Raw genomic sequence first — 23,311 nt, forward strand, 5'->3', positions numbered from 1 at the left:
TGCTCTCTTAATTTGCCTTTTGCGCAGAGGAAAGCAAGAGTCACAGCTTCATGGCTTAGTTTTCTGCCTCATAAGAGGAAATGCAGTGTCAGGATTCACTTGGATGCAATTTGGTTCTCCTAATAGGAGAAAGTCCTAAAGGATCTATTCCACTGGGCCCAATCTCAGTGATCTTAAGGAGGTGAAAACAAATGGCCTTCCAGGCTCTCCTGATGGTAAACTGACTACTGCACAGTCGGTATCTCCGAAGAGAAATTATGTGTAATGAGTCAGTTGGGTTTTTATAATACAGTGTTGCTTGGAGACACAGAAATTAATACTTATCAGAACTGGATCCAGTGCCAAGCCTTGATCTCTAGTCATAAATGTTCTTGTCTGAGCACAGGCAGTGTTGGACTCTTCTCTTTGCCATGGGATCGCTTACAGATGAGATCCTAACAGTTAGGGACATGTGGACACATTCAGGCTGAGTCATGGTGTCAGATTTGCTACAAGTGGAAATAAAGGAACCTAATACTGCCCAGATAAGGGGAGGGGTGGGATTTGGCAGCCAGTGGAAAGTGTGGCAGATAGGCTAGTTTGGCAGATGGTCCTGTCTTGGGTTCAGCGAAGCTGCCCTTGTCTCTGAGCGCCCAACCTGACTGTGAACAGCAGCGGGAAGATACGTGCGTGTGTGATTGTGTGCAGAGCCAGGAAGGAGCATGATCTCTGCTGAAGGTGTGTCTCTACCACCATCATAAACAGTAAAAGGTGAATCTTGTAGACACGAAAACTTGTTGGTTGTACCTTAACGTTGTGCTCTATTTCCTTATGTTCCCATTGGCCCTACGCTAATTTCAGAGCTTTCTTTAATTGAAGTGTAGCTGATTTACAATATTGTGTTAGTTTCAGGTGCACAGCATAGCGATTCAGTACTTTTGCAGATTATACACCATTTGAGGCTATTACAAGATAATGGGTATAATTCCCGGTATATCCTTGTTGCTTATCTATTTTATATATATAGTTTGTGTCTGTTATTTCCATACCCCTAATTTCAGAGCTTCTTCACCCGACAGTGTAGACATCAGATGTTTGTTCAGTGAATTAAACGGCCTCTTTCCCGTTATGTCTCACCAACTTTCTGTCAGAACCACCTCCAGGCTCTCCTCTTGTGGCTTATTCTTCGCTTTGCCCCGTAGCATTATTAACCCTGAAAGCTGTTCTCAAACCATCAGTGGCCTTCGCCGCGCCCTCCCACCTCCCTTTCAGCCCTTTGGACGCACTGCCCCCCCCCCCCGCCTGCCTGTCTCCGTACGTCTGGTCCTACCATTTTTGCCTGCACTGCCCACTCCCTCCGTCTCAAGTGGTTGCAGTCCTGCCTGTCCTTTGGTGGTGATTGAAACGCAGGCTCGCACACGCAAAGCTCTGCCAGATCTCCCTCCTCCCTGCCCAAGCTGGAGGGCATCTTCTTCTTATTGACTCTCATAGCATTTTATATCTCAGCTACATGTGAACTGGCTTCTGTGTGTGTCGTATCTTCCAGCTTATTTTGGTGTAAAGACAGTGTCCTGTATCTTTGCATCCCCGCCACACATATGTACTTAGTACATGTTGGTTGAATTAATTCAAGTCAGGTTAACCTCAGGTCTTCTCTAATGTGAAGACTATTTAATCATGTGTCTTTTTTACGTGTCTGCTACCTTCCAGGGACTTCATGTACGTTGTCTGTTTAGCAAGCAGACTTCCCATCTCCTGTTCTACTGTTCTGGCGATAATAGTCAAGCTGTTGTGGAATGTTACAAAGGCAGAGATACGAGAATAAAAGGAAAAAAGAATGATGCCATATGTGTTAGGTTGGGTCCTTGGAGAAACAGAAGGCAAGATTTGATTAGAAACACAAGAGAGGGCTTCCCTGGTGGTGCAGTGGTTAAGAATCCTCCTGCCAGTGCAGGGGACACAGGTTCGAGCCCTGGTCCGGGAAGATCCCACATGCCGCGGAGCAACGAAGCCCGTGTGCCACAACTACTGCGCTTGCGCTCCTAGAGCCCGTGCTCTGTAACAGAGACAAGCTACTGCAATGAGAAGCCTGTGCACTGCAACAAAGAGTAGCCCCCGCTCGCCTCAACTAAAGAAAGCCCACGCACAGCAACGAAGACCAAGCGCAGCCAAAAATAAATAAAATAAATTTTAAAAAAAGAAAGACAAGAGATTTATTGGAGGAAACACCTGCAAGGGAAAGTGAGGCAGAGGGGCAGGAGCTGGATGTGAGTGGGAGCCCTGTCAGATCCCCGAGAGGAGGGAGGAGTTGGGTCGGAGAAGTCCTGCACTGCAGGGTGGTGCCGGGGACGTTTTAGCAAAGCCATTGGGGAGCCAGAGTAACTGTCACAGGGGTCCCGGCTCTGTCCCTGTCCCACTCGGTCACTGACTGTGAACAGCCGTGGGACCCTCGACCTCTGCATGGAGGGAACTGTGCTCCCTGCATCTGGAGAAGCACGTGTTCATGGGTGCCACTCCATGGCTCCTTGTGGCGGCAGGTCCTCCAGCCAGTTAGGCAAAGTCCGGGCCTACACAAGGCCCCCTGCCCCCTCTCCATCTGCAGTTTGAATGCTTGTGCCCTTGCTTTGCCGCCATCTCCAGGGTGCAGTGGCCTCCTCACCACCTTCAGTAACTGCTCCCCGTCCTTCAGAGCCTCGTCTCTCCTGAAACGCCTTCCTCACACCCCTGAACGGGCCTGAGAGCTCCTCTGGGCTCACCTCAGTCTTGTGTCTGGCTGCCCACTAGGCTGTGAGCATCTCAGAAGCCAAAGAATAACTTGTATTCTTTAGATCCCAGCGCCTCCTATAGTAGATACCAAGTAATATGTACATTTGCGCTTCAAATTGTTGTTCTGGCAGTCGAGGTGGACTTGCAGTGATCCCTCCAACCCAGGTGGTGGCCCCTGGCTTGGTCGACAGTCCACAGTGGCCCTGGGACAGGCTCTTCCTGGGGACTGTGACGTGAGTGGCCCTTGAGGCTCCTTCTTACTTTACTCACTCCGTGTCAGAAGAGCCAAGAATCGTGCCAGCAGTGACATTTTATTGGGCTTCTTTAAATGTTTTGCTTCCTCCCTGTCCTCTCTCCTCTCTCTCCAGCCCCAAGACAGACAGACTGCCCAAGTTCTGGCTAACTCACGCTCTCTGGGGTGGGGGTGGGGGGCCCTCTGTTTTCTTGGCTTGTTGCGATCCCCTATTCACGCTTCCATCTACCTGCAGCAGTGCTCTGGGCCTCTCTGTGCTGCCACCTGTGCGCAGGGGCAAGGCCTGTGCCGGTGATTCTCCTTAATCAGCAGCACTGAGTGTATGTGTTCCAGGTTGAAGTTTGGGAAGCCTGCCTGGAGAGTGGTCAGTCTGGGTTTTGGGAACTTACCGTGAATATGGTGAGCTCCCGGGGGGTTAAATCTTAGACTGAGTCCAAAGTTTCCAAGAGTTGCTAGAAAAGGCCTTGACATTTAAAGGCCATGCATCTTTAAGTTCTTTACCTGGGGTTTATTTCAAGGTGGGAGCCCTCAGAGGGACAAAGCTGCTAACAAGGGCAAGGTGGGAAGGAACCTGTACCTCTGATGATATGGGGTTTCTTTCCCTTTTACCCTCATCCTCATCTCCATTGGAAGCAGACCTGCAAGAAAAATTAGAACAGTTTAGAAATGGTTGAAATACGTATTCACCCATCCTCGCCAAGATTTTCCAAAACACTCCTAGCTTCAGATATTCCATCCTGTTGCCCACATATCCCTGTAAATCTCTCAGATGTCCTGGAAACTCCAACTTCTGTATAAACTCCATGGCCGTCTTGTATGGAGAATCAGCATAAAAATCCATGGTTATACTGTGTGTCTTCGTTTCACCTTTATGACATGAACTCACCTGGTGATTAACAAGGAAAGCCTGAAACTTGGGGAGGGAGACTGGGCTATCGAGGTGATGGTGCTGTGCAAGAGAACAAGATCTCCCGTTTCCCGAGAAATGATGAGTTCGGTATGGAAGCTAAGACTTGGAAAAGCAGGAGGCTCTTGAGTTTGAACCCAGGTTCAGTAGAAACCCACAGAGTGGAATTAGATTCAGCAAGTCGCTCTGCTGTTTCATGGAGAACAGACTTGGGGGGCCTTGGCCCTCCCTGCCAGGCTTGGCCTTCAGGCCCCAGGAAGAGCAGCCCATTGCTCATCCCAGAGCCTGTCCCCTGGGGGCTCTGGCCAGTCTGGACAGGAGGCTTTGCTGTCGCAGCCGGGCTCCCTCGTGCTCCTCTACGCAAGCCATGGCTCAGGGTGGACGGCGGTGAGGTGATTGCTCTGCTGTACATTTGGGGGCTGAGGGTTTCATAATTTTAAAAGCAGGAGTTTCTTTTTAACTGCAGATTCTCTTTTTATTTTGTAATCAGATAGTGAGGCAGTTGGGGTTTTCCTGCTTCTGCTGACTCCCTGTATTTACTGGACTTTTTGCTTTTACATTGCAGGTAAACTAAAAGATCTTGGGAACTTGGTTCTTCGGCCTTTTGGACTCTCCACAGAGAATTTCCAGGTCAAACAGGATTCCTCTACTGGCTCCTACTCCATCAATTTTGTTCAAAATCCAAATAATAACAGATAACAAAGATAACAATGGCTTTTAAAGCTGGCTTGGAAATTGTATGCTGCTTGTGTTAGCAAGGGGAAAGGCCCCGCCAATGTTTAACGTTTAACAGCATCTTATCTCAAAGACAGGCTATCTAGTAGAGGCCAGTGCTCCCTTCTCCCCCTTGTTTTATGATCAGGGTGAAACGCAGTTCCTGATGTAATGAGCCTAATTTGATTTCCATTTTAAGGTGGTGTCTGTGCAGCTGTTGCCTTGGTTCTGGCTGTTCTTTGTTTTGTCCGGGAGAAAGCCTGCTTGTCAAGGCTCACCTCCCCGAGCTCCACAAAAACAAGCCCAGCTGGAGTCTCCTGGGCCGAGCAAACCTGCCGGTCGGAGACTGCCCAACCACGATCGAGGGGGTTCCCACCTGCTGTCCCCTCGCCCCGATCACACACACTGCCCAGGCTGCCCTGCGTGGGCTCCAACATCTCCTAATTTCCTCTGTGGTAATAAACGCTTTGTGTGACAGTCTGAGCTGGGTTGTGAATTTTGTCCCCATAACAACAGCTAAAGCGGTGTTGGTTTTGAGCAGTGTTACTGGATTCCACAAATCTGCCCAGAGTCTTAGTTGCCACCTTGAAGATGATCTTGAAGAGCTGACCATCCTACCGTGTATTAGGATTCAGAAACTCCACCTTACAAGCTGTCCCGGGCCTCTCCAGGTTTGTGCAGATAATTATGAAATCAGTGTTTTTGACCAAGTATCAATCTTAGTAATTTCAACTTAAAATAGCTTCATTCAGGAATGGTGGTATGTGAATCCCAGAACAAAACCATATTCTTTTAGACTCCATGAACCCAGAAGTTTGAAAGGTAGATTTTTTTTTTTTTTTTCTAGTCATCAGTGCTGGTGAAAAGCTTTTAATTGTTATGGTTTGAGTGTCAAGGGCAGTGACATGCAGGTTTCATCTTAGAAATGAAGTACACGTATAATTCTGTAAGTGACATGCAGTAGGGCATGCTCCCATTGTTAAGAATTGTGCTGTTCTTTTGCTCTGTTCCTCAAAGCCCCTCAGGGTGCGCTGGTAGGCAGTGGAATCATATGCTGTATCCACACTTTGTGATTTGCTAAGCCTTTCTCCCAGGTTGAAATGGAATTCCTCATACACTTTATAAGGGGAAAGGGAGAAGAATGTGGTTTTTAATTTTGCTTTGCTGTCTTTATGATAAATCTGGCATCTGATGTTTCCCGAAAGGTGTGTGTGAGAAATCGTACAAGTTGTACAGAAAGCTTAGCTGAAAGCCGTGGGGCCCACCCGGCGGTGATGAGTGCATCCTGTGCTGTGCACTGCTGCCCCAGCAGGAGCAGCCCTTCTCAGACCTCTGGATCTCAGGACCCCTCCACACTCAAAACAATTTAAAGAGCGCTTTGGTTTATGTGGATTACATCTCTTCGTATTTACCGTATTCGAAATTAAAACAGAAATTTCTTAAATATTAATTCCTTTAAAAATAACAAAATACGTTTTATGTTAATACAAGTATTTTAGAAAAAATCTAAAAATCACATTTTAGTAAGAAGAGAGACATCGTTTTACATTTTTGCAAATCTCTTTAACGTGTGGCTTGATAGAATATAGAAGGATTCTCACATCTGCTTACGTACTCATTTTGTCACGATATCACATGTCATGTAGCCTGGAAAATTCTGCATACCTGTGTACTTGTGACAGAATGATGCAAATAACCTCTTATGAAAGGGTCTCAGGAACCCCTGGGGAGCCTTGGACCACCTGGAAAACCACTTGGTCAGATTATGACTTTTGAGCTCAGTTGCTGAGACTAAGCAAAGGTCAGGGCTGAGATTCCTGAAGGCTATTTGAGTCTCCAAGGAATAGGAAATAAACCTGTTTGCCTAGAAACAGCCTTTCTTAAGACAGTACCATTGCTGCAGGGGGTAGAGGTTTTGCTTCTTAGGCATCCTTCCTCCTCCTCCCCCCTTCCTTGCTGAAATCTTAAAGGAGGCCAAGCAAGGCCAATATTAAGTGCTTCTAGTGATTGGGCCAAGTAATATACCTGGAAAGGAAAGGAAGGAAACCTAAGTAGGTGTGAGTTTGCTTAAGCCAAGGAGTTTATCTATCACTGTTACTTTTCTGCTTCCAAAATCTAGAAGAAAAGATAGATTCAAACCTTTTGAAAATGTTTGTTCAAACCTACAGAAAAATCCTGAAAGGGTTGAAAAGTAGGAAGAGTGTACGTACAAGGGAGGAAGGTGGCCTGTTGCTAAGATGTATGATTTAAAATTCTGTGATGCCTTCCTCCCCTCACAAGAAAAAAAAAAGGTATACCAGAATTTACTTTTAAGGTAATCACACTGTGACATCGTATATATACTTATGCCAGTGACATTGCAATGGATCAAAATAATTTTGGATCTCCTTCCAGAATTTCCTTGAAGGCTCAAACACATGTTTAAAAATACTATGATCTATTCCCTATCTGCCTCCATGAATAGACCAAGAGCTTCCGGAAGGTAAGGGCCATATTTATATTCTTAATAGCACCAGCAGCTACTGCTTTACTAGAAATTTAGTAAATTGGTATTAAAGGATGTTCCACGAGAAGTGGTCTCAAAGTGAACAACCATTCTATCCAAACGTCTCTAGATTCTGTGGCCTTTATTTAGTATCTGTTTTTTTGACACTTAAAAAGACATTCGTAAAGAGTCCCTTTAAGCTGGTCGAGTGCATCTTGTGCAGCCACGTAGAATGTCCTCAGATGGTGATCATTCAACCTGGCCTGTAAACATATGCCTCCAGTTTTTTTGTTTGTTTTTGTTTTTTTTTAAATTTTTGGCTGCGTTGGGTCTTTGTTGCTGCACGGGCTTTCTCTAGTTGCGGCGAGCAGGTGCTACTCTTCACTGTGGTGGCTTGTTGCGGACCACGGGCTCTAGAGCGCAGGCTCAGTAGTTGTGGTGGCGCACGGGCTTAGTTGCTCCGTGGCATGTGGGATCTTCCCGGACCAGGGCTTGAACCCGTGTCCCCTGCATTGGCAGGCGGATTCTTAACCACTGCGCCACCAGGGAAGCCCTGCCTCCTGGTTTTTAAATTTTCATTTTTGCATCTTGTATATTTACAAGGATTTGTCTTGAGACTTTCAGAAATCCCCAACTTTTCCTCTAGTTTCAGGCTCCCTTCCTGCTCCCAGGTCATCTTGTGTTCTCCGTATATGTTTCCACACCGTCTCCCAGTTCTCACATGAGCAGCTTTTCCGTTCATGGGAGCCTCTGCAGAAGGCTTGCCCAGGAAATGGCACTGTCACTACAACAAATTCACACTTGAATGGTAGTTTTTCTGTGCAGGGTGTACTGTGGATTAGTTCATTTTCCACACATCATGGAAGTATGGTTGAATCCCAGTCTTAAAATCCCACCTCTTTTTCTAAGAACTCTTACTTTCCACACGCGTCTTCCTTCCATCACAAGCACTGCAGCTGGTTTCTCGTTCCCCTGCCCTTTAGCTCCTTGTCCCCGCCCCCCGCCCCCCCCCCCCCCCACCACCACCCAAACGCCCTCTCTTATTGAGTTGTTGTGCTTATAGGCCTAGAGAATGTTAACACCATGCCGAGATGTGGAGGCTGGGAGTGGCCAAGCCTGCTAGCTAATGACCTGAACATTGCAGCCCGGGGCCTCGTGTGAGCTTCAGTAAACTGACAAGACTTCACACACTGGACCTCCAGAGTTACTCAGGTACAGTCAAAGGTGTGAATGTTTGTTGAGTCCTACAACACTTTGTGTAGTTGAAGGTAGGGAACTGCTTTAGGAAATGTTGCCGGGCCTGGTGATTATTTCTGGTGCTCCTCAGGTCTCTGTGGTGGTTTCCAAGCGTATCGCTGAGTTACATCTCACACAGCTCTCAGGCTAGAATCCAGACTGCTTTAGGAAGACCAGGCACAGGGACTTTATGGAGGCGTGTTCCGGTCTGATTGGACTGCCGTGGAATGGGGAGCCGGCAGCGGCTGTTAAATGTGAACCTGATTGGAAGGCGTATTTGGAAGGTTGTCTGTTCCCAAGAGCTAAGCAGACCTCCAAATTGTCTTTTACAACTGGTTTAGCAAAACTTGGAATGTCAAAAGGGAAGGCTGTGTGTGATAGGAGACCAAGGAGGATGGGAACAGCCGTGCAAGTTAATGGCTGCTTTAATCTTCTTGAGAAAGGTCTTTAAAGGGAAGGGCCCAGTAACCCTCCAAACCAGAGTGCACATCTGAGACAGGACAGGAGAAATGAGCAGCTTAATTAAGCGCCTGCCCTTTCCCTCTCGGCTCTCTGTGCGTTCCCGCTGTGTGAAGGGAAAGCCTGCGGCTGCCCGAGCTCAGTCTCCTTGGTGCGACTGAGCCTGCAGCCCAGCGGTCGCCACCAGCCCACTGTTCTGTCGGTGTTGCTCTCTCATCACTTCCGCTTTTGACCCTGCCTTTCACCTCCCTGCCTCGTCCCTCCACTATTCCTTAAGACGCTGTACTCTTCCTCTTCTACTTTTGTGGGTGTATACTGTGTACTCGATACGCACCCCACACCCTAGTAAAATCTCCTGGAAGCAATTTCAGTGAGATGTTTTATGACCCTTTTCAGCCTGCCCCCTCTGCACTTCAGTAGTAACAAGCTTAGTCCTTCCATCACCTTTAAAAAAGGAAGTGTGTGGACATTCCACCACATACTTCCAGAAGTGGCTGGAAATTCTGTTCTTTCAGGGAGGTGCACAGCTACGCAGAGAAGGGAGGTTTCCAGTCACTTTCCGTTGTCTGGAGAGCAGTCTTGAGCCCACACTAGACCAAGTCCATTAATACTACTGAAAATGAGAAATGGACTACTTGCTACCAGCCAGTCCAAGAGGTGGGGCTAAAATAAACCATAGAGCATCAGAGTGACTGCTTAAGACCCTTCAAAGGGCAATCAAAGAAACTAATGATAAAATTAGTTTATGAAAACTAGTGAGGATGTCCTCATGTTTCAAAGTATCAAAAATTTCAATCTTCCTGGCTAAGAGTTGGTAATTGTTGAAGGGAGGGATGGGTATATGGGGTTTGTTGTAGTCTACCTTTACAAATGTTTGAAATATTCTATGATAAGAATATTCCATTTTCTTCTAATTTCTCAACCCTCTGAGGGCTACAAGCTAGGAATAAGCTCCATCACACAGAAGTTAATTCAGCCGGACTAGAAATATGACTCCCTACACCGTTTCCTTTCATTCAAGGGGAAACTTTGTAAGCTCACATTTTCCCCTTAGCTGAAGCATGGCAGAGCCTGCTGCCCCGCTGCCAAGGAAGCCCACAGCTAATAATCTGGCCATGATTCAGTCCCAGCTGCTAGTTCCGGCTTGCTGAAAAATACAGCCTACCCAGATGGCAACTCCTATCAGGCACTGGGACTCCTCAGCCATCAGGCATCATGACAGATGTGAAGGGAGTCAACCCAGAGGCTCCTTAGGAAGGAAGCCCTTAGTTCCAAACGTGAGGAGCTAGATCTGCAGATAGTGGAACCTCATTGTTCTTGGTGTGGTGCTTTGCCAGGCTGATGTCTGTATCAGACACCCCACCCGACTCACACCAGGCAGCTGCCTTGTGCCGCCAAGCACACAGTTGCCCTCCAACTCTCCAAACTCAGCAAGTCGGAAATCCACAAACGTGTAAGTCATCAAGCAAACTGAAGACAGAAGGAGGCCAGGGATGGGGAAGCAAGGGATTGAAGTGAGGTGGGAAGTGTTTATTGATAAATTTCAAAGGATATAGGCTTTGGTGGACGCTATGGTACTTGTTCTCAAGTACACTGGACTGTTTTGTAGGGACGGTTTGACTGCCCCAAAAGAGAATACGCTGTCTGCAACTTTGCCTCAGGAAGTTAACTGGGAGAAAAGGTCTGATAATTTCCTAGAGCTATGTGACACTGACTGGATTCTGCCACTGGCTGGTTGGCATCAGACCAGGAGTTACAGCTTCAGCTTGTGCTTTTCCAGCCGCTCCCTTTCTACAGGCGTTAAAGCAAGGTGCGTTTAAACATGTGAATCACCCCCATCACCGTCTTCTGTAAAGTTGCTGTGTGTCTCACTGAAGCCCCTGGCTGTGCCTTCCTAGGGCAGTGACACATCAGGCTCCCCTTCACCTCAGGGCACTTCCCATTTCGGAATTCATTCACCTCCTTTAGATCACAGGTTTGAGCGGTCTGCTCAGTGTCCAAAGGAGTCAGGCACTGAGCGCAGAGTTCAGAAACATAAGATTACAGAATATTTCACTCAGGGAAGAAGGTTCCCTGATGTTGCCCATGTTTTTGGCCTTGGCTGGGTAGGAACTGAAGAGCTAGTTGAGTGAGACACTTATTTTCCATACCCCATTTTGGCCAGGGTGGCCACTGAGTGATTCTTCTGTTGGGAAGGTAACTGATAGAACTAAGATTAGAGTCCATGTCTCTACCTTAGACTAAATAAAGCAGGTTATTCAAATAAAAGCGTCATCTTAGTATCACCCACTCTCTTTCCCTCCTTTATGTTAGAAGGTTGCTTCTACAAATGGGCTTCAGGAGGGAATGAAGAAAGGGCTAACCCTAGAAGTATTAACTCTCCAGGTCAGTGACCTAGCATTCGGTTTGGCCAGCTCCTTCTTCCTCGGGCACAGGATGCCTTAGTTGTATTCTCTTTCATCCCAGGGTCATCGCCTTCTTGATATCAAAGCAAAGGAGTCAGGCCATGAAATTTCTTTGTGAGTAAGCAAAGATTCTGCAGGATGCTCATCACTAGAGGAAAGTATGCTTAAAGAAACACATGGTATGCTCTATTCAGAGCTCTGAGGGAAGACTCATTACTTGAAAGAGTATCAGGTATGAAAGCAAGAAAACGGCTAACTTTTACGTACAGTGACACACCCAGTGTGTGCAGGGAGACACTGGTACAGCCTTACGTGATTTGAGGGCATGGATCTAAATTATTATGCTGTTATCTGAAGACAGCACCCAAAGTTGCATCTGTGGCTTTTGTTACTCATTCCCTCTATCTTGTAGGAGTTGTATCTATAAATATACTGACATGTATACAAGATGATTAGGAATGGTATTGCAGGGGGTCTCTTCTAAGGCCTTCCCAGATAATACGCACATGACTTGTTTACCTTCCCTGGTTCTCTCGTTCCATTTTCATTTGTGGGAAACTTGAGGGAAAAAAAAGATATATACGGAGCCAGATTCCAGTGGCCTCCTTCTTACACTCGTTTAGATAAACTGAAATGGGAGAGTGTTTGTGATTAAAGACTCTATGATACTCTGGAATAACAGGCAGCCTTCTAAAGGATTGCTTTACTCAAATGGGGAAAGAAAAAAAAAAACCAAAAACGTACGCTGACTGAAGTTTCTGGGTTAGCCCTAAAAAATCTCAACTGTCTGGTAGGTATCAAGAGGCTAATTTTTCCTGACAACTGAGTGTTTCTGGTCAAGCACTTGACCTAACGTTGGATGTACTGGGCTTTTAAAGAAGCAACCATTTATCCATAAGGGCAAGACTAATTAAAATTAGGACAAGCCCAGCAGTAGATGTTTGTTTAATTACATCCAACTCTGAATGATAGGTTATTCGTTTCCATCAGAAAAGAAAACAGTAATGTTGGTGCACAGGTTCCTAATTAAACTATTCTCCTTTCCTCTATCCTTGGTCATAAAGACATCCCATTGAATCTCCCAGTGATTAAAACTACAGGTTGTTCTCCTAAGGAAGCAGTGCTAGTTAAAACAGCTCCCTAAAGGACAAGTGGCTGAATTTCAACAGTTTAAAGAATAACCTTTAAAACCTAACTCCTAAAAAGTAAATGAATAGTTTTTTTTTTTTAAATGAATAGTTTTTAAGTAACTAAATTTTTAAAAAAATCAAGACTTTATTGGATAAATGTTACACAACATTCTTTAACATTTAGGTCTCAGCATAGTTTAGATGAGAAACAATTTTTGTCATTCAAGTCCACAAAATGAAATAGGCTTGTGAAGATTTGAAATACAGACAAAGGAAGCATGAAGCAAAGCTTAAATATTAAGCAACTAAAGCAGTGAAAGTGAAATAGCAACATGGTATGTCTAGATTTTAAATACCACCAAGTTTCATTTTTAAAAAAGTGAAAGTCTGGTTTATAACAAACACCACTGAGAATTGTCTTAAAAAATATTTAGATACTTACTTAAAACCTGATCTCTCCCAGTTCTTTTGCCTTTATATTACTTCTTGGTCATTTCCATCACTCTGCAATTAGAACTTTTGATTACACAAAATCTGCTATGACCTGGGAGTTACCTGGTTCTTGAAGTGAGCCTGAAAGGTACTGCTGGGTTACATATCTGAAAGAACAAGAGGGACCCGAGCCTAAGCTCTGGGGCCAGAGAGCAGGGCGCCACTGAAGTGTGCATCATCTTTAGAACTCCCTGCTGCTACGGTTCCTGAGCTGACTTTTCCAGACTTGATCAAATGTATAATGACTTCATGATCAATAATTTTCCATAAAGACAATTTTAGAATGCAATCTAGACTTTTAGTTACTTACAGTGTAATTAGGATTTGCATTAACTCGCTAGAAGCAAGACTGCCTACCTTTTCTTGAGTTGTAAAAACAAATCCTAGTCAGCTATAGTAAATATTCTAAAACTCACCCAGAACTTTTTTGTTAATCTTGAGTGTGGGGTTAATAAGTAATTCCAAACCTATACTGTAAGATTATGCAAAGCTTAAGCCAAATGCTCAAGTTATGTTGCTTCAAATGAATTTTCTATTTTTTTCCTTTTTTTGTATTAAGTAATCAATATGGATTATCTTCCTGGCTTAAAAAATAAATCAGTATTGCCACTAAAAAACTTCAGGTTTATTATTAAAAGTACGGCACCATCAAATATAAAATGCCTTAAAAATGTAGTACTAACAAACAGGTCCATCTGGTTTTCTCATTAATGTTTTCTCCATTCATTAAAAAAGAAAAATTAAGGTTTTTCATAATATGTATTTTTCATAGACAAGAAAAACATTACAGTCTCCATTAATAAGAATTCATACTTTATGCATGAAAAGTTCACCATCTTTATGCGTCTGTTCCTGCTGCTTGTTCCCCAGGGTCAAGTCCCATCTGACACCTGTGAGGATCTCTTGCACTTAGAAAGAGAGGCTCTCTGTGGAGAGAGGTCAACATCAAAATTCAGGTATTATCACCTTTTCTGAACTAGTTCAGAAATCTGTAAGGATAGGGAGAATAGTAAAAGCCTTTCCAGCTCAGCAGAATTAAGAACTGGCTCTAAGAGTAGTACATTTTCACTCCAAGATCAACACTAGCCTAATCCACTTTGAGTCAGAATTTGAAAGATAAGAATGTAGTTATGAAAATGTGCACAAAATATTAAATACTGGTGGCAAATAAATACATCTTAATATGTTCTAACAAGCAAATGTATATTTAAGATAGTATAGCCCTGCTTTACTAAAGATCCAAATTTTCTTAGTGGGTTGGGGACACTTTGCCATCCTTTTAGTAGGATGTGTTTGTTTATTAGATAATCTTTTCTGTTGTTTCCACTGGCATCCTGAAGGAAACATTGGCCTCGGCATTTGTGACTATTGCTGTTTGTTTCATTAGAAGAGCCATTTTAGAAATACCTCTGTTCATATCTAGCTGATTAACATAAACCTTGGAGAAAGCACAAAGTTTTAATATGAAAAATAATTCAGCATTTCTGTCATCATCCCATGCCTTTCAGGCGTGTCCAAACTGTACTGAGAAGAACTTCATGTTCAAAAGAAGGTACTGTCAGTGATTCTTCACACATAAAATTCAAGAGAGTTCTTTGCGTATTTCACATCACTTTTCTCATCTCATGCATAATTAATTTATTGCAATAGTTTTTTAATAAAATATTCCCCTAATACCTTTTCTTCGGTTTAATATAGCACAATTTGCAAGTGCCCCTTTATAGACTGTTGGTTTTAACCACTGCCTGCATATTTACTTCTTAGTGCAGCTTTAAAAATCTGAGTCTCCAATTTCATTCAGTCCTGATGCTCTGGTGTTCTCTTCTCTGTCATTGTGGTACAGGTCCATGAAACCAGCAGCCTGCTAATGTCTTTGTGCTGAAATATAGTAAAGAAAAGGAAGAAAATGTAGTTAAGCACAAGTAATTATATGAGAAAAATGATGTCCTTGTTTAAATTAAGCCCTATATAGACTGTGGGATCACACCTGATTTTTTACTTTAAATCAGTTAAACCTGACCAGTGTAGATTTTTTGAGAAAACAACTTACTGCCACTGTAAACCAGCAGAAGCATTCATGTTCTTTCTGAAGTATATCTGGCCAAATTCCAACATAAATAAAATGGTTTTCACCTTCACGTAGTCAATCTGCACTTGAGTGTATTTTTTTAAATACTTATTTATGAATATTTGCATAATAAAGGGAATTTTAGCTTTGTTCTTTATGCTGCCATTTCACAAGTAACAATATGAAAGTTTGCAAGTCAGCTTCGCTGCTGTGGACTATGAAACACCAGCAGCCTTCCTCTAGCACAGGCTTAAGAAGCAAATGTATATACAAAACCAGACTATGGAAAAATCAGCTGCAGATGACACTGTCTACATATGTGCAAGAGCACAGCAGAGGGGGGTGGAGGGTGCCTCCCCAGAGGCAGACACACACAGCACGTCAGAAGGCATCAAGAGCACCATTTTGCTACTAGAAGAGAACTTAGGTACACTGGTTCCATTGACCAGTGTCCCTTGTTACAACAGCAAACCAAGTTATCAGCAGAGGCACTCTGCACCATACCTCCAACAAAAGGCCGGACTCTGAGCAGAACATTTATAAAGGGGCAAGGCTTATAGAAATTACTGCTAAGTAGCATGACCAGAATGCCCAACATTACCGACCTCCCTTTGATATCAAGAAGTAGTAGAATCCCATTGAAACGCTCTACAATCCCTGGTTATGCCTCTCAAACCTGGGAGCCTAAGTACCAATAAGAGTTTGAATTCCAAAAGAGGTGATCCGTGGAAAGAATAATGATTACTTTTGGTCAAATGTATTTTTAAACCAAAAAGATATGGTATCTTCAGTGGAATAATAACAGACAAAACAAAATTGCAAAAAGGAAAAAAGAAAAACCACCCCCATCCTTCCCAATATTTGACTATGAAACACTTCAAAGTAGATGTATTTCTCATTCTTTGATAGAACTCTTGATCTTATGTTAACTTCCCAGTGCTGCCATATTTCATTCACTTATTGGATCAAGGCCTATAAAATAAATTTCACAGGGCATTCTATCACATTTCTTCTCAAGCAATGAAAAATTGCTTCTAGCCATAAATACTGCACACATCAAAACAACAGCAGTCCCTGCTTACTAAAGCAACAGAATCATTAACATGGTTTTAAAATTTGACATTGAGCTAAGAAAAGTTTTTATTTTCTAAAAATAAGATATTAAACTAATATGATCATAATACTAATAAATTTAGACTCATATGGAAATTTGCAAGTAAATATCCCCGTTTTATAAACTGAAAGAGAAGAAAAGGTAAACAGCCAGTTCCATGTACAACACCATTTCCTTCTGCTTATGACTCTCAATATTTGGCTTCAACCTTAAGTGAGGCCTATTCCAGTTGGCAGGAAAGCCGAGGATTGAAGCAGATCTTACTGCTACTCCTATGGGAGGTGCAGAAAATTGAAAATGCTGTTCCCTCAAGGGGTCACCAGGTAAGCTACAACTCCTATACACCTAAGAGTCCAAAATACCCCAGCCTTAATCTCTGATCCAAAATGTGCCATTCTGACCCAGTTTGCAAATTATAGCTCGTAGACAATGATACAGCCCAATTACAGCTCTTCACTAGCTTCAAACACCAGAGTTAAATAGCCTTAATTCAAGAAAGCAAAAAAAAGATCCTAAGTTCAAAAGCAGCACAACAAAAATCCCTAAACCCTTCCTGCCATATAAGAGCCCCAAATAAGGATTTTGAGCATCATCTAAGGAGGTTTTAATAAATGTACTTAAAGAAATAGATTACAACTACACCCTCAGCATTATCTTTTGCCACCCTCTAAGTTTTGACTTGCCTTATGTAAATGACAATGGTTTTGAGGTTGATTTAATTAAGAATATATATACGTTCATATACGGATATATATATATATATATATATATATTCTTATATATTAAGTAATGACTATCTGAGAAGTTAAAGTAATGAATATAAAAGTGACAAAGAAAGACTGAGATAGTAAAAGATAAATCCACTAGCTGACTTTCCATGGAGACTCAGTTGCTACTTAACATAATTCTGCAATCTGACACCCAACTTCTACCACCCTACGAGAAATTCCTCTGCATTTATGGAAGCTCTCAGGAGGCCGGCTCTACTTTTTTTTTTAAATACAGCAGGTAATATTGACTGAAAGCTATTTTCACTCATGAAAACTATCACCAACATGAGGTACACCCAGCTACCAAGGTCAGTGAAAACAAAGGAAAAAGAACTAGTGCATTCTTTTACATCTAGCCTAATCTACTTTGGGAATGGTAAGAGATGACATGATGCCCTCTTCACTTTGTGGCAGGGCTTAACACAGACAGACCTGCCCGTCTCACTGTTAACTTCAATGCTCCCAGTCTGAATCCACAGTGGTCTGTCAGACACTGTAAGGGAGCAGCAGGACTCGTCACTGTCTGATGTAATAGCTGCCATTTGTTGAGACCTATGGTAGAAAAAACCAAGTTAACAAAAATAGAGCATTTGAGTTCTTTTTCATCCATTTTACCAAAAAAAAATTTAAAAATAAGACCAAAATTCAGGTGAATTTTTATAATGAATTTATTCTAGATAACTTGCTGGCTTCACACAATGTGAAGCTCTGGTACTAAAGGAAAAGACTTGAGGTGTGTACACACCAGTCTTGTCCAGGAGAGGGCACTCTCCAGCCCAAGTCAGTTAAGCTGCAAAATGCCTTAAGGCCCATGAAGATGTTGCCCTCCAATGCTAACTCACAATTTAATGCTCCTGACAAAAAATTTTTACTAGCCTAACACCAGCCTAGTGATGGAGTAGTCCTGACCTTCTCAGTATTCAATAAGGGCCAAAGTTGTCATCCCTATCTGTATCATATCATTAATGAGCTCAGAGACACCGTTTTGAAGAATCACCAAAACTGCCTGAATCCCTTTCTCCTTAATGCCAATGGCACCTGTGCATACTATTCAGCACCTGAACTTAGTGAGGTAACACCTGCTTGAAATAAGTTTGACAAGGTAAGCTTTCTCTTAGGCTTTCAGAACAGAGACTGCAAATACTAAGCAAATGAAGGATTACTATTTTAAGCCTTATTTTTTATTAACCTATTTGCTTGTTTCCTTGCTTTCCCTACTTTAAGTACAGTATAAATAAGAAAAAACTCATCTATCATATCAGTGTAGGCAATTCTGGGATCACTGATTCAGACAATGTCCAGTCCCTGTAATATTTTTTTAATGCTGAATCAGAAGCAGTAGCATATAATCAAAACCTTAAAAAAAAACGGCTTTTCTGACACTGAAAAGGAGAAACTATACACCTGATCTATAAAGAAACATGATTACTTCTGAATTTTAACTCAGAGGAGAACAATTTTCTTAAATGTGGTTTAATAATGAGGTTATTTACCCTTTTGTTGATGGGAAAACTTAAATATACTATTAGCTACAACCCAACAGCAGTCACACAAGAAAAACAGAAATATGAACGCACAAAGAATTTATCTTTTGAACCTCTCCCTCCGTGGGTAAAACTTAGGTTTCAACAATCATTCTGAAGAATCTCCTTTTCAATTCTAGGCAAGAGGAGAGTCAAATCAAAGAATGATCTTATTCCTGTGCATTTACCCCTCCAGTGCCCAGAAATGCCGTGTAAAATGGTAACATGCAAGACCCCAGTCCACAGAGCCTGGCCCGTGAGTCTTTTGTGCTAATGTTTAAGATGAGTATCCCCTCAGTGCTTTTTAGGGTCTCAAGATTTTTCTTTAGAAACTGACCACACTTGCAGGATCCATGAGGAAGTGCCAGGAAGCCCCAGCAGTGAGGCAGTAAATGGAAGGAGACCCTCATGAAAGGCAGTGATTTCATTGGAAATTACTTGTTTTGCCCTTTAAGAGAAAGCTTACATTCAACAATGGCAACTACTCCTGGGAGGCAGCAGAGATATAAAGGGGCAAATCAGAACACGGTAAGAACTTTCAGTCTCCTTTGTCGAGTGCATGAAAGAAGGAAGTAGAGGTCACACTCTTAGAGCAAAGCCCAGAATTAAAAACTGAAGAATTAAAATTACTGTCTTCCTGAACACTCAATATAAATTTTCTCTTAATACAATGTAGCATGATGCAACATGAACAACCAGGAAAAGAATACATAGTGCCTCATTTTACAACAGACATTCTGGTTTTCCAGCCCTAATGCTATTTTTCTAACCAGTTATTTCGTTAGGGTTTTAGACAAACTGCACATAGTTAGTTCTTCCCAGCATACCAGGACAAACACCAAGATGTGCCACTCCCAGCCAGATTCCCTACTAAAAACTAAACGGTGAGGGGAAATCATAGGTTTGTAATCAACAGCATCTCAAACATGAGCCGTGGGTAGAAATGACTACCCTCTGGAAAATATGGCCATGCCGCACACAGATCAAGGCCTTGGAATGTGAGGTATTTCCCTCTTAGGAATGGGAAACCATCTACTTAATCATACCAGTGGCAATAAAAGGGGATGTTCAAATTAATGTCCACTTTTTCACCATTTGGCAAGATATTAAAATAATAAAACATCAGGGTTCCAGGAAAACACAGTATCTGTACAAAAAAGCTAATTTACACTACTTAAAAGCTGACAAGTACAGCTTTGTGGTTCTAATGCCTTTGGAAAGTCCTCCTAAGAGGACCTCTACCCCACTGAGCCCCACCAGCTCAGATACTTCTCATGCCTTTGAAAGGATCTGGGGTGTGCTGGGCTTCTGAGATGGTTACTGATCATTAGTACGTAAGTGTCGGAATCATAATTACTTTTCCTCATTCAAGAGTTGAAATGTTAGTGGACTTCTCCCCTCACCATATTCCCCATGACCTCCAACCCAGTTGCCCTCCACAAATGCCTGTTGGGACTAGTCAGACCATGCCTACTTCTAGATATCTGTGGATGATCATACTCTGATTATTGGAATTTTCAGATAAGAATAACGTCGCTGTAACACTTTTTAAATTTATACTGCATGTATGTTGAAGAAAGATACTATCAAAAGCTACCAGAATGAAATTTCTATGCCACATACAGAAAGTGCTAGTTGTGGTAATGACAGCAAGTATTTACGTAAGTCTTGTGCCAGGCACTTTATTGCTTTAAACATTTAAATTCTCACAATTACCTTTTGAAGAGGTACTATTTCTCTCCCCCATCTCACAGATCATGACACTGAGGTAACCTGCCTAGGCTCACACAGCTTGTAAGTGGCAGATCCAAGTCAGGCTTTGCCTAGGAAATCTGGCTCAAGAGCCTGTACTTTCAACCATGTGCCTGAAAAGTGAAAAAAAAAATGATCCTTCGCTCAATAAAAAGACTGATACCGAGCACTATTAGTGCAAAAATGTTAACGGACGCTCCAACTCACCTGCATCACTGGCAAGTTACATTCTCATAAGCATCTATTTCTATCATTTACACTGAACAGGATGATCCTCTCACAGCTGTATTTAAAAAAGTCTCCCCAGGCAAGCCAAAAAAAAAACCTGTCATACTTTACCTGGGGGGAAAAATGTATTCCTTCCAGGACTTTTCAGTAGCTTTTAAGTGAATCTTTGTGCTGCAGAGAACTAAGTGAGGGATACTGAGGGTTACAAAATTATCTTAAATATTTAAAAAACAAAAAACAAGCTCTTGCTACAACTTGATATGTGTTATAATTACAAGTTTTTTAGTTTACCTGAAAAGGAAAAAGTGTGATTATAACATAGCCTTAACACTTTGGCTATGGGGTGTCTGGTATTCCTTCTAGATACCCACACTGGATAGAAAAAATTATAAGGAGGTTTCTGGCACTAAGATTTCTAAGGCAACAAAAGGTTAACTGTCACATTCTTATGATACAAGGAAAATTCCATATTTAAATAATGGCTGTGTTTTCAACCTATTTTTAACGAGATCTTACAAATATCAGGAATTTAAAGAAGAAATATTTCATGCACTTTTAAACCAACTTTTAAGACAAGTAATTTTAGAACTGGCCAGTTTTCAACATCAGTTTTATGAAATTGTTTTACAAACCAAAGTGTCTAACAGAAGAAGGCCCACAGGTTAGACCATATACTACAGCCATGTAATTTATTCAGTTAAAAATGAGAATTTGACCAGAAATTCACTATTATGATAAATCCTGGTAACTTTTGAGTCTATTTTCTTCATTTCCTTTACATATCCCCACAACCAATCTTTAATTTATGCTAGCATAACATAGGAATCTATAAGAAAAAATTCAAGATTGGCAATTAGTTTTTTCAGAGATTAATTAGATACAGTAAATTTGACTCTATCCAAGATGGACTTTAAGGCATGATATAAAAATTCAGTATTTCCTACCAATGTGTAGTATACAAGATGATCTTAGAATTTTAATAGAATTATCTACATGTCAAGGCATATTTGTTTTCCATTGGTAGTACTGACATAAAAAGTGGAGAAACGGTACACATATGAAAATATGGTAAAGAGTGTGATGGTATGTAAATAGTTAAAGTTTTGGAAACTAATTTAATTAACTCCATTACTAAAATCATTTAAATGGTTTCCATATACGCAAAATTGGTTTTGTCATTAGGAGGTGATGGTTTTAACCTAAAACCTACTCTTAAAGAAGGTAAATGCAGTCATACTAATTGACCTAAAAATTTTACCAAGAGGTAGTTATAGTTCTTAAAAATGGGGGCACCGTTAGCCCCGTGCAGCACTGCAGGTTGATTAGGAAGGAACGCTGGAAGCCAGGCTGCCAGAACAATACCATCCAAACTTAAAAGATTTGTATCAAAAAACAAGTTACAGATGGATGGTAGTGGTGACTACACAACAACATGGGTGTACTTAGTGCCACAGAACTGTACTTTAAAAAATGGTAAAAATGGTAAACTGTATGTTAGGTATATTTAATAATATTTTAAATACCAAAAAAAAACCAAAACCCAGCAAATAACAATGCTCTATTAATATGAAGGAAAAAATGATTTCCACCTAAAGTCCCAAAGAAAGTAAACCAGAAAAAAACTCTGTTTGAGTCTATAAAGGTTAAGTCTCTTACTTGAGTAAAGAATAAACAAAAAAGAGTTGAGCTTTTCTCCTCTGATCTCAGAATCAACTGTCCACGGTAAAAACACCAAGATATCCTGGAAAACTAAAAATATATAGATCACCTATATGACTTTAATTACTGAAGCGTTCATTTTTTTATTTCTATTCACTCTTTGTTAAATGGAGTACAGTAAATGTACACAAACTGTAAATACAGAATATTAAGAGCCTAGTAACTAAGTCAGAACCAGGTAAAGGTAATTAAGGCAGCTTAGCTGTTTTATTTCTCCTGGCTATTGGCACAGCACCAGCCTTCTGTTCTATTTCTGAATTCCCTCTATCAGGCATTTTAATTGTTTTAATAGCAACCATGTTAACACAATTCCAAAGCAAACACTAAATTTGTCCCAACTTAGAAACAGGGTCTTCAGAATTCTCTCTGGCAAATTCCCTATTGGAGGCCATCACCGGATACAGATCAAAACATTGTCCTGAATTTAAACATTATCAACTTTTCTAGACATTTGCCAATCTCTTCTCTGCTATGAATACTACCAAATGTGAACCAGTGCAGCACAAGCTATAGAAAAATTCACAACTTAAAAGGAAAAATCTAATTTTAGATCCAAATTATAGGTTTCTTAAGGTATTTCCAATTCTCAATTCAGTTATTTTATATTAAAGAATGTGTATGTATATAAAAGAATGTAAATGTGTATCTTCAACATAACCAATAGTAAGTACAACCTGCTCAAATAGGGGTGCAACACTATTTTTAAATTAGAAATTCAGACCCGCTAATGAAGATATTCATTTAGCTGATTTTAGTAAGTTCCATGTCCTTTGCCTACAGTCCATCTTGATATCTATATTCCTGTCTGTTGTCTTTTCTACTTAGTAGCAATCTAAAATTATTATTTATAGATTTGCCCCATGAAAACCAAGTAGGGACACACCATCTAGTCCTGTAAATAGGCTTCAGACTAGTGAATTCTACTTTCTTGGTCTCACTGATATCTCAGGTCTCTGGTTCCACATCTATAAAGAGTCCCTTCCAAACTTACAGACCAGACCTTTTCTGGTCTATAAATTCTAGAAAACTGAACGAGAAAAACACTCTGATGCTTTACATTTCCAAAGATTTCTAGAAATAAAGACATCTTTAGCTTTCACAGCTCTCACGTCCCGTAGTTTCTCCCCCTTGCTAATAATCCTATTCTAACCACTTTTCTTAGACCACTAGAGATCTGGCCTAAGCCTAGTTTTCTCTCTGCAAGGGGGAAAACAAATACCCATTTGGTTGTCTCCATATAAAGAGTTCAGTGTCTCCTTTTTTGTTGTTGTTAAAGAGAAATGTAAGAGAAAAATGGCTACAATTACCCAA

At 41.6% G+C, this 23,311-nt stretch overlaps 2 protein-coding genes across 3 annotated transcripts in view; one reads left to right on the plus strand and one right to left on the minus strand.

Moving 5' to 3' along the window:
• The window catches only part of TTC1 (tetratricopeptide repeat domain 1), a 55,469-nt gene extending 50,370 nt beyond the window's left edge, over positions 1–5,099 (plus strand). Inside the window, exon 8 of the mRNA XM_068536313.1 lies at positions 4,471–5,099. Coding sequence (XP_068392414.1) covers positions 4,471–4,604 — 134 coding nt within the window. The 3' untranslated portion in view covers positions 4,605–5,099. The remainder of the gene's footprint in view (positions 1–4,470) is intronic.
• A 7,425-nt stretch (positions 5,100–12,524) lies between these two features.
• The window catches only part of PWWP2A (PWWP domain containing 2A), a 33,022-nt gene continuing 22,235 nt past the window's right edge, over positions 12,525–23,311 (minus strand). The window contains exons 3-4 of one of the 2 annotated variants that reach the window (XM_068536311.1): positions 17,211–17,330; positions 12,525–14,704 (exon numbers count right to left, since the gene is read on the minus strand). In XM_068536311.1, the coding sequence (XP_068392412.1) occupies positions 14,691–14,704; positions 17,211–17,330 (134 nt within the window). In that variant the 3' untranslated portion in view covers positions 12,525–14,690. The remainder of the gene's footprint in view (positions 14,705–17,210; positions 17,331–23,311) is intronic. The other variant, XM_068536312.1, reaches the window with a different exon arrangement.

Source organism: Eschrichtius robustus, chromosome 2 (assembly GCF_028021215.1).
Source record: "Eschrichtius robustus isolate mEscRob2 chromosome 2, mEscRob2.pri, whole genome shotgun sequence".
In the NCBI taxonomy this organism is placed as follows: Eukaryota; Metazoa; Chordata; class Mammalia; order Artiodactyla; family Eschrichtiidae; genus Eschrichtius; species Eschrichtius robustus.